The sequence below is a fragment of the Equus asinus genome, chromosome 14 (genome assembly GCF_041296235.1).
Source record: "Equus asinus isolate D_3611 breed Donkey chromosome 14, EquAss-T2T_v2, whole genome shotgun sequence".
Taxonomy (NCBI): domain Eukaryota; kingdom Metazoa; phylum Chordata; class Mammalia; order Perissodactyla; family Equidae; genus Equus; species Equus asinus.
In genome coordinates this window covers 31,262,760-31,274,821 of record NC_091803.1, presented here as the reverse complement: position 1 = coordinate 31,274,821, position 12,062 = coordinate 31,262,760, and the positions used below count along the sequence as shown (strand labels likewise).

Below are 12,062 nucleotides of genomic sequence, written 5' to 3'. Positions count from 1 at the left end.
TGCTGAACCTCCTACCTGTACCCATGGCCCCATTTAGGACAGCTCTATGACCTTGTACAGCCAGAAGTAGTTACAGAAGACTGACCATCATCCATATCCCCAAAAGATTTTGGGCCCAAATGGGTTCAGGGGGGGTTTCTGATGTGGATTAAAGCTGCCTCAGGTAAAGAAGCCCAAGGTGACCTGGCCTACATGCCAAACTATATGACCCGGTGGATTTTTATGGTATGAATTAGGGCTGCCCCAGGGAGAGAAGCCCAGGGCATCCTCACCTACACGCCGATCTATATGGCCAGATTTGTATCTAAAGTTATACGACCACACAATAACCAGACCCCATCTACACTGAAATCATTTAATGACTTTTTACATCATCTTCTCTTTTTCCAGTAAAAATAAGTCACGTACCCATGCCTTATAAAGTTAGCCCTAACCCTCAACTCAGGGCAGCAGCAGGAGCTCTGACTGCCCATGGGTCCTGTCCCCATGCAGCAGCAGCAGAAGCTCAGACTGCCCATGGGTCCTGTCCCCATGCAGCAGCAGCAGGAGCTCTGCCTGCCCATGGGTCCTGTCCCCATGCTATTCCACACTATTCTCTAAATAAAAAGAGCACTACTGCCAGATCTTGAGAGTCCAAGAAATCTTTCTTTCGACTCCTCGGCTCACCGACCCCGCATCACTTGGCACATGGTGGATCCTAAAAAAGATTTGTTGAATGAATGAATGAATGAATGAATGCATGAATCCTCATTACTATTATAGTTAGGTCCCATCCATTTAGCTCTCAGGTCCCAGCATTGCAGCTGACAGCTTTCTCTCACTTCCATTTCGGACACCCAGGAACTCAGGGCTAGGTGTGACAGCTCTGAGAGCCCCACCATTTGGACAATCACTCCAAGTGTTTGTCTTGCTCTGAGGTTCTTCCCTTAAAAACTCAGATTTGGATGCTTTGTCGATCAGCAACCCTGAGCAGGGCATGACTGAATCCACAAGGAAGCCAGGGAGAGCCCCAAGGGCCAGAGCTGGTGGCCAGCCACAGGACAGCCCCTGCTGGAGTGATGGATGGTGGCTATCGAAGGCAATGAGGGTGACAGAGCAGGCAGTGGAGAGGAATTGATCAGTGAAAAATCCCTCTTTCTGTCCATTGATCAAGGGTTTAATGAAAATGATCCTTCACTTTCGGATTCCATCACAGGAGCAGGTGTGCTGACTGGCAATGGGGCGTGTGCCTGCTGGGGCCAGCTTTCTGGTTTTCCTTTACAAAAGACCTCTCTGTTGGACTTGGAACTTGTCCATGGCAGTGGTGGTATTCTGTACTTTCTCCAAGTGCTCCAGATGGACAAGGGGGCTTGAAAAAGATAAAGTGTGCGTTCTGGCTTGAAAGGGAATCAGCGACCCCTCGCCCTGCCTTGGTCCACGTGCAGCAGACATCCGGGGCCAGCGGAGGGACCTGCAGACTCACAGTGTTATCCGGCGAAGGCAGGCAAACTTGAGAGCCATTTGGTCCCCTCCCATTTAGACCAGGAAGGCCTCTCCCGCTGCCAGGATAAAGAGCCCGCTCCCTGAGGCTGTTTCCAGAAAAGGGCGCCCCCTTCTTACCCCTACCCCACTTGGCTCAGCAATGTAAGGAGTGAAGGAATCTTAATCGCAAATGTCAAGGTCTCTTCAATGTTCTCCCCAAGGGGATGGGCTCAGAGAGGGTAAGGGGCATCATAACCTCCCCCCGACTTCAACCCTTCCCACACATGGCCTTCTCTACTTGAGGGTTACCTGACGTTATATGCAGCTAGAGGGCAACTGGCAGGGCCCAATTTGGCCTGTTAGCTCCAGAACTCTCCACCAGATGGCACCCATGCTCTCTTGTTCTCTCTCCCTCCCCCCTAACCCCCCACCCCCGCCACTCTCTCTCTCTTCCATGCAATTTCTGACCATGGAACATTTACAATAATAACGTCTGTAGTAATAATAATGAATTGTGTATTTACTATGTGCCAGGCATTATGCTAAGGGTTTTACAGACCCAATGAGGTTAGAGAGCTGAGGGGGTCTGGATCCTGGCTATACCCCTCACTGCCACATGGCCTCAGGTGAGCAGGTCATTTCATTGTGCATCAGTTTCCTCATCTAGGAAGTTGAGATAATAACACCACCACCCACCCCATAGGAGGACTGGGAGGACTAAGTGACTTAATCCACGCAAAGCTCTTAGAAAATCATAAGCACTGTATCACTCGTTGTTAAATACATCTCATTCGACTCTGACAACTCCATGAAATAGCCACTATTATTTTCCCCATTTTACCTGTGATGAACGTGGAGCTTAGAGAGATTGAGCGAGTTGCCCAAAGTTGCCCAGTGTTGCTGAACCCAAAGAACCCTGATGTGTGTCTTCCAAATTGGCCAATTCCATGAACCTCGTGTCTCACATCCTGTCACTCTTCTGAAAATTTACCCATTAGCAGCAGAGCACGTGAAAGGCCCAGGAGCTAAGCAGACCAAACAAAGCCTCCTCCTTGGGAGATGGGGAGGGGGTGAGGCTCTAGCGAGTTCTGTCTTCACACTGGCTCTTTCAGACAACCCATCCTCGAAGCAATCCAGGAACATGGCTGAGGAGCTGGGCAAAGCTGCGGAGATCATGGGCAAAGGCAAGAATGGGGTCGGCTTTGGCAAAGTGGACATCACCATCGAGAAAGAACTTCAGAAGGAGTTTGACATTAAGAAGACCCCAGATTTGAAGCTGTTTTTTGAGGGGAACAGATCAGAGCCCATCAGCTGCAAAGGTAATGGTACATGGGCATCAGTCAAGGTAATGCTAGCCAAGGAAACACACAAACACCAGCATTTCAGTGGCTTAATACAATTACACACTTATTTCTTGCCACACAAAGCCCAGCTGGCAGGCAGAGGGTGGAGGTGAGGGCTCTGCTCCACACAGTCTTTCACGGACCCAGGCTCCTTCCAGTTTCTGGCTCTGCCCTCCCCTACAGCCTCTGAGCCCCCTGCTGTTTCCTCTGTATCCAGCCAGTAGTGGGGACAAGGAGACAGAATATCGCCACTGGTGGTATTCATGGCCCAGGCCTGGAGTGGAAAATATCACTTCACTTCTCATTCCATTGACCAAAATTCTGTTACATGGGCCCACCCAACTGAAAACTGAGAAATATGATGCTGCTCTGTGTCCATAAGGAAAAGAAAATAGATTTTGGTGAACATGTAGCTGCCTTCACCACAGCTTGCATGTCAGCGGGTGGGCCCTAGAGATGGGAGAGTGAGGTGCATGGTTTACAAACTACCAGAAACCAGAAAGTAAGTCCCTAACTCCAGCTCCCAGCCCCAGCCCTGATCTACTTTAGAATGATTTTGACAGGGTCCTAGGCCAAGGAAGCACTGGTAAACCCAAAGGGAGACTGGGAGATGATGGAACAAGATGGGTTCAGGGCAGGGTGACTACGAAACACTTTAGCTTCTGTCATCATCCATTTCATTCATCAACTCATTCAATCACTTATTTAACACACTTTTATTGAGAACCTACCATGTGTCAAGCCGGTCTTGATACCGAGGATGCTTGAAGGATTATGTGCCTCAGTTTGGCACATGGTACGTCCTATCTTTTTAAATGTTAAATACATGAATGCATAAATGTATGTATAATCAATGGATGGATGGAACAAAGCTGATGAACACAGAAGTGCCCAGCACAGTCCCTACTATGCTAGTACAGTCATGTGTCACTTAACGATGGGGATGTGCTCTGAGAAATGCACCATTGGTTGTGCGAACATCATTGAGTGCCGTTACACAAACCTAGACAGTATAGCCTACTACACACCTGGGCTGTATGGTACTAATCTTATGGGGCCACCATCGTGTATGTGGTCCATTGTTGACCGAAATGTCATCACATGGCTCATGACTAGGATGTTCCCATTATATACGTATTGAATGACTGAATCTCAGGAAACTGAGATTGCCTTTTGCAGCTCTGGTATTTAGCAGGCTTGTAAGAAGCCTGTTTGAGTGTTACTGCAGGAACCAAAGGGGTGGGGGTGGGGAGAGCCATCTCCTGCATGGGCTGCTCCATGCCTTGCAGTTCTCGGGATGGACACAAAGGGGCATGAGACACACAGGCCAGATTTGCAGAGGACAGTGCTGCAAAAGGGCCAACCTCAGGGCAGGTGACATAAAGGGCCAGGCAGTGCTGTGGCTCCCAGTAGGCTTGTGTGAGGGTGGCATGTGCAGGGGGTAAGAGAAGAGATGGGAGAGAGGGCAGGAGCAGTGAGAGAAAGGACAGAGACTGCTGCTTCCTACGGATACTGAGTGACCACTGTCAAGGATGGTGACCCCCTGAGCCCAAGCAAGGAGCCCTTAGTGAGTGTTGGCTTTGAGGAGGGCTGAGAAGAAACGAGAAGCCCCAGGTCACTTTAGTAGAGTCCACATCTGCTCATGAAGTGGCTCAGGTTCTGCGATGCCCTCACCTCCTGAAGGCCAGGTGAGAGTTAGAGGCAACAGGTGACAATGTGGCAACTTCCAGACTGTCTGAGCCCCGTTTGTGGTATGAATCAGTGCCTGGAACCTCCTCTGCCATGGAGGGAGCTTCAGTATCACCCCCTCCAAGAAGCCTCTCTGACTTCCCGGGTTGGAGTGCCTGCCCCTCTTCTTGGTCCCACAGCACCTGAGCTTCCTCCATCAACGACCTCACCTCACAGAATTGCATCTGTTCCTCATCGTCTACCTGCCGGAGAGCACAACAAGGGCAAGGATCTCACTTCCTTTCCTGGGTCCTCCAAAGAGCCTGCCAGAACTGGCAGATGCTCCCTGGCTTCAAATCCTTACTAAGTACCACTTGTACACTGCGTACCACTGTTCCAAGAGGAACAACCACTTCTTCTTGTCAAATTTCGATGTCCTCATCTGTAACGTGAGGATGGTGAAAGCATCTACCTCCTAGGGTTACTGGGAAGATGAAATAAGTTTGCAAAGCACAAGCATATGTATTTCCGACACATATCAGAAGCATTTACTGTATTCCAGGCACTGTTCTAGTCCCTTCTCACATGTCACAACAACCCACTGTAGGAGGTGCTTTTACAGCTGGGGAAACTGAGGCATGGAGGAGTGGAATAACTTCCCCAAGTCTCCCCAGCTAATAAGCAGTGGGATCCATAAATCTTTTCTGTAAAGGGCCAGGTAATATTTGAAGGGTTATGGACCAGACAACCTCTGTCGCAACTACTTAACTCTGCTGATGCAGTGTGAAAGCAGCCACACGGAGGCAAATGGGCGTGGCTGTGTTCCAATAAAACTTTATTAGACAATCACTTGACAGGCCAGATTTAGCCCACAAGCTGCACTTGACTGACCCCTGTTCTACATTGTGCTGCACTCTAAGGAAATGGCAGATATGGTTATTATTATCATCAACTATTCATTTCCTGACCCTGGTCCAGTGCCTGGAACGCTTAGGTTCTTAAGGAATGGTTTTTGAGTTGGAATGGGATGGAATTGCAGGGACCCACTGCAGGCAGGCATGGGGTAAGAAGCCAGCCCATATTTCTGCTGGGTTTGCCCATCCCCCTTCTTCCTCAGTGTTACCACCCACCAGGGAAAGAGACAGCAGGATGCTGGGAGGAGCCAGGGCCTGGAATTCAGCACAAGCGCTAGTTGTGAGAACTTGAGCCAGCCTTCCAATTTCTCATTTTCTAAGCAGGACGAACAGTGCCAGTTTGGCAGACTTGACAGGGCTTCCCTGAGCTGAGAGTGACGACAGTGCTTTACTGATCTCCTGCAGTGTGACTTTTATGAAAACCTCCCTAGGAGGCAGGTGGAGTTTAGTCCTTGCTGGGTCAAAGCCCCAGTCCCCGTCCTCTAACCTCCGTGGATTGATGGTGGGAGCTTGGCCTTGGCCATCTCCATGGTGGGAGGGAGAATCAGGTGGCCTCCAGGTCCTCAGCTAATGACGCATTCACAGCTTGTGCCTGGAAATGTGCAGCAGAGCGACAGCCCCAGTTAATCATGGACATAGTGTTCACACTTTGGTTGTCACCGTGTCCTCTGGCTCAGAGCCAAGTGCCAGGAGAGGCACCTGCCCAACAGGGGCAGTTCTCAATTTGCAGGCGCTCAGGGACAAACCATATGCCAAGTTGAGAGCTACCTCAGTCCCATGGGGTCCAGCAGGGCAAACAGAACTCATGCATTCCAGAGAAGAGAGTCCAAGATCAAATTCCTTCAAGCTGGCTTATCTAATGATTCATTCAACCCATCCATTCATCCAATAATTATTTCTTGGGCACCAAGTATGGGCCAGACATTACAGGAGCTACTGAGCAAGTTAGCCAAAAATCATAATTTCAGAAAGAGACTCAACGAAGAAAATACAAAAGGTCATAAAATAGAGAATGACAAGAAGGGTGTTAAGACCAATTGAGAACTGAATAAGCAGGAGGAGATGCCCTTGAGAGCTGAGGAAAGGGCAGCCCAGGCGGAGGGACTGGTGGATGCCAGAGCGTGGTGTGCTAGAGGGTAAGGGTGTTGCGGGAGCTCAGACAGAGGGAGAGAGCGGTGTGAAGTGAGAACAGAGCAATGATTTTGATGACCTGAAATTCTAACCTGTTTGGAGGGGTTTTGTTCACCTTTTTTGATATTTCAGAATTCTTAAACAAATTCTTTTCAGGGCACTTACAACATAATTTTTTCAGACAAAAGCCTATAAGAGAAAGTTTGTTCCAATGATCTGTGCCTGTTTCTTCCTGAAAGTTGGCTCAGAACACCATGAAAATAGAAAACCTGGCGGCTGCAGTCCACTTGGAGGGGGTGACTGCAGTGGGGTGGAGTGGCATGGTCTGAGGGTGGCATGTAGCCTCACCAGCCCTCTGTGTCCCTTGAGGCCATCACATCTTCCTCCAATGAACTTCTATAGGCCTGACTCACTGTGGTTTTTACAATGGACTAATCTGTATCTACCAAAGCTTAATACAGCATCTCCTATGACCAGAAATTCCACTCCTGGGCATGTGCTCAACAGAAGTGGGTACAATGTGCCCCCAGAGACATGCATGAGAATTAATTCTTTTTTTTTTTTATGAGGAAGATTAGCCCTGAGCTAACTGCTGCCAATCCTCCTCTTTTTGCTGAGGAAGGCTGGCCCTGAGCTAACATACATGCCCCTCTCCTCTACTTTTTTTTTTTTCTGTGGGACGCCTACCACAGCATGGCGTGCCAAGCGGTGCCCTGTCTGCACCCAGGATCCGAACTGGCAACCCCTGGCTGACAGAAGCGGAACACGCGCACTTAACCACTGCGCCACCAGGCTGGCCCCAAGAATTAATTCTTAATAACCCCAAACTGGAAACAATCCATATGCCCATCAACAGAGAATGGATAAATAAATTGTGGAATATTCATACAATGGAATACTACACAGCAGTGGGAAAGAATCTACGAGGACACGCAACAACATGGATGACGCTCACAAACGTAACAAAGCCAGACCCCAAAACACACACTGTAGGATCCCATTTACATGAAGTGCAAGAGCGGGCTGACTAATGCATGCCATTAGAGGTCAGGATATTGGTTACCCCTAGGTGAGGTGGGCTGGGCTGGGAGGAGGCCCGGCTGGGACTTCTGGGGGACTGATAATGTTCCGTTTCTTGATCAGGGCGGTAATGTTCATTTTGAACACGTCAACACTCTGATGTGTTCATTTTGTGAAAATTCATCAAACTATACATTATAATTTGTGCACCTTTCTGTATGTAAATGTACTTCATTATAAGTTTTAAAAATGGCCTAATGCTCTTAGGAGGTGTAAGCAAAGACATTGAAAATAGAGTCCTTCCCAGCTGATTTACCAACTCAGTGTGCATTCACCAAGCCCCATGCAGAAATTTGCCCTGCTCCAGGGCCTTTGCACAAGCTGTTTGCTCTGCCTGGCAGCCTTCCCCTCTCCTTATTGCCTCCTGATTAACTCCTACGCATCCTCCAGTTTTCAACTCATAAGTGACTTCCTCCAGGAAGCCCTCTTTGACTTCACAGTCTAGGTCATGTATCTTTGCTACAGGCTCAAAGAACTTTGCTTTTGACTACTTCCTTTAGGCGTACTTATACACTTGTTGGTGTAATTATTTGATGAGTTGCCTACTTAACAGAATGAGAGCTGCAAAACAGTGGCACAGCACTTGATAACATAATAGGCCCTCAACGCACATTTGTCAAATGAACGAACGAGTGAAGGAATGAATGACTGAGTGCAGGAGTAAAGGCCTGCACGTGTGGTCCAAATCTCCTCACAACACACATTGCTTTATCTCATAAACTCATTTCAAATGTTCCATTTTATTCTACAGCGGGCTTTAATATAAAATAATATTTTACATTACCTGCCATCATGTGAAATTGAGGATCCTGGCAAACACAGTCCATCTGTAGTCTTGTGCACATTCTGGCCCACCATTATGTCTCCCCAGATATGCTATATGTGCCCCAATTTCAGAAGCTAAGACTTTCGTGTGCTTGGCACCTCCCACATGATAGCTGAGAAATGGAAGTTGAGATCTATGGCCTTAGCAGACATTCGTGGCTCAGCTGAGAAATGGGAGGCACAGGGAGATAACGGAATTTTTTTCCCAAGGTCACAGAGCTAGCTAGTCTTTTAATTTACATTCTATTTACTTATATATTTTAAAAATACATCCATCTTCCTGTCACATTGGAGAGTATATAAAAAAAGAAGGCTGGGCATGCTTCCTCCTGGGTTTGATTCCCAGGTTTGCTGGAGGGGTGGCCACTGGCAAGTTGAGCCTCAATAGCCTCACCTTCAAAATGAGGAGAGTAAGAATATCTATCCTGTGGAGTTGCTCTGGGGATGGGATACATGCAAAACTCTCAGCACCGTGCCTGGTCCTTGATAAGCACTCAATACAGTTTGGCTGCTGCTGTTAATGTTCATGCCATGGAGCTTGAGTGTGGGGGAGGGGAGAGTGGAAGAACTGAACTTGGCCTTCCAGGGGTGGGAGCCCAAGACAAGATGCTTCTACTCATTAAACCTGGGGAAGACAGGCCTTGCTCCAGTTCAAGAGGAAACTTCCTTGGGATCCATTTAACTGTATCTCTCTCCAGGAGTGGTTGAATCTACTGCCTTGGTTGTTTGGTTGAGAAGACAAATTAGCCAGAAAGCATTTTTGTTCACTGACACCCAGCAGGTGGTAGAATTTGTGAAATCCAGGCCCTTGGTCATCATTGGCTTCTTCCAGGTACTGGGTTCAAGAGGTGGGAGGTGCCTTTTTGACTGGTGAAGAGCCCTCTGTCTGGGATGGGGGTGGTGGGAGGAGAGGTCTATTTGAGTTAATTGCAGGCCCATTCTTCCTTTCCCACTGAGCTGGTTTTCTGGGGGAACTGCACAGTTAAAATGAATAAAGAAATAATGGAAGCTGAAGTGGTAGGAGAAGCTAACTAGAAAGTGGAGAGGAATGGAGAGAGAGGAGAGGAGACTGACATATTCATTGAATTGGTTTTGATAGTGTAACGGAACTTTTGGGGTTCATTTAGAACATGACTGAATAATAAATAATTTGCAAATTGTTTTTCCTTTTGGAGAATGAGTTTCTTACACGTCTTAATTCATTTTCCATAATCTGATGACTTCACCGCTTCTCTCAGTAGAAGTTAGAACTTTGGCGTTATATTTATACATGGGGAGAGTATGTGCCTCTTTCTCTCCCATCCCACTTTTTGACAGCGTTTTTCAGTCCCAATTTTCTTTCAGGCTAAAGAATGAAGGCTGGAACTACAGCCATATCTTGATACCAAGTTTGTATTTGGTACCACCTGTGGTCAAATCAATTGCTTCTTCTGAAAGCAATAACAGGATAAACATTTAAAAATCTCAACCCATGTTAGAACATCCAACACTGTTCTATTCAGAAAAGGTCAAGTTTATCAATTCTCTCCATTCTTCTCTGTGAATTTGCCTATTTTGGCCTCAGTCATAGCCAGAGAAGAGGATTTAGGTGACCCAGCAAAATACCAGAACTTGGAAAGGAGGGGAGATGAATTGGTCACCATTTCTGCCTTGCCCTTAAAAAAGCCAGGCATTCTGCTTCCTACCGAAGCCTCACCAAACATCCTTCCCAAACAGGATTTAGAGGAAGAAGTAGCGGAGTTGTTCTACGATGTGATCAAAGACTTCCCAGAGCTAACATTTGGAGTGACATCAATTAGCAATGCCATTGGGCGTTTCCACGTCCCCCTGGACAGTGTTCTGGTGTTCAAAAAGGTAGGACTTTGACCCTACTGCTGGTGAGCGGTCTCTAGTTCAAAACAGTGGACTACGCATGTATGGAAGGGCTTGGGTACCAATTCTGTTTCTTCCACCTGTGAGCTAAGTGCCTTCTGCAAAATCACTCTCCCACTGTTTCTCTGGCCTTTCTAACCATTCTCCATTGTAAGCTCCTCCTCCTTTCCTTAACCAGTAAATATAATTCATTAAGGCTTAATCCTCTGCCCTGTGTATTACTCTGCTCCATGCACCCCCTTCACACCCTGTATCAGCAATTACCATCCATACACCCATGACTTACAAATCTCTATCTCCAGCCAGAATTCTCTAATCTCCAGACTTTTATATCTATCATCAGATGTCTCAAGATGGCCAAGCCTAAAGTCATAATCTCTCCTCCAAATCTGTTTCCAGCATTTCTCTCTCAATGAATGGTGCCACCATCTCTCCTATCTCCCATCTGAGCAAAGCCAGAACACCCAGGCATCATTCTAACACCTCCCTCGTCACCCCTCACAACCAATCCACCACCCCAATCCTACTCATTTTAAATCCAAAATACCCCTTAAATCTATCCGTTTCTCTCTACTGCTACCATCCTAGGTCAAGGGACCATCATCTCCCACAAACTGATGCAGCATCCACCCTAATGCAACATGCCACATTCTCTCTTGTCTTCTAAAGAGTAAACTTTCTAAAATTCAAATCTGATGGTCACTTTCCTTCTTCCCACTGAAAATCTTTAATGGTTTCCTGTTACTCTTAGGATAAAGACTCAAGTCCCTAAAGAGGCCCACAAGGCCTTCCACAGTCTAGCCTCTATTACACACCTTCCTCCTCTCCCTCTCTGGATTCTAGATCTGAGCTGTCCGATATGGCAGCTGCTAGTTACATGTGACCATTTACATCAAGATTTATTAAATTAAAATTTTAATTCCTTGATCAAACTAGCTACATGTGGATAAAGGCTACTATATTGGATAGCATAGATTTACAGAGCATTTCTATCATCACAGAAAGTTCTATTGAAGAGTGTTAGTCTAGATACTGTAGTCTGGTTCCCGAAACATGCCTTCCTCCCTCCCACACAAAGCCAAATCCTTACAATAACCACGTTACTGAGAGACGTGGGTTAAAAGAGGTTAGGTTGCTTGCCCAAGGCCATATAGGAGGTAGGTGGAGTGACAGCCAGATCTGCTTGACATTCAGAGAAGACTGTGAGCCACTTCATTTTTACTTGGGCCCATGGAAATTATTGAAAGGTTTTAAGTTGGAGAACAACGTGATTTGTGTTTTTGAACGGGACAACATGGAATCCAGAAATAGTTCCAAATACATTTGGAAATTTAGTATATGATAAAGATGATATTTTAGATCAGCAGGAAAAATCTGTGTTATTCAATGACTGGTGTTAAGAGAACTGGGTAGCCATTTGGAAAAAAAAAAACCTAAAGCTAAATCCATATATCACTCTTTCCATCGAATTAAATTCCAGATTGATCTCTGATTTAAAAATATAACACTGAGACCATGTAAAAACTAGAAGATGCCATGGGAGAGTTTGCTTTCTAAACTTGGAATGGGAAAGCCCCTTTGCAAGGCATGACAGAAACCCTAGAAACTATCGAAAGTAATACTGATAAATTTGGGCCACATAAAAATTTAAAAGTTCTGCAGAATAAACCCCATCACAAAATCAAAAGCCAAACAGCAAACTCAGATCAGGCATTTGAGGGGAGACTTGGTCTATCTTAATGGTTAAAAGCATGAGCATTAGATCAGA

The 12,062-nt window shown here is 46.6% G+C and overlaps 1 protein-coding gene across 1 annotated transcript in view; it reads left to right on the top strand.

Annotated features, from left to right (window-relative positions):
* The window catches only part of LOC106841735 (protein disulfide-isomerase-like protein of the testis), a 29,527-nt gene that overhangs the window by 5,594 nt on the left and 11,871 nt on the right, over positions 1-12,062 (top strand). Inside the window, exons 2-4 of the mRNA XM_070484721.1 lie at positions 2,574-2,780; positions 9,121-9,254; positions 10,139-10,276. Of these exons, the coding sequence (XP_070340822.1) occupies positions 2,574-2,780; positions 9,121-9,254; positions 10,139-10,276 (479 nt within the window). The remainder of the gene's footprint in view (positions 1-2,573; positions 2,781-9,120; positions 9,255-10,138; positions 10,277-12,062) is intronic.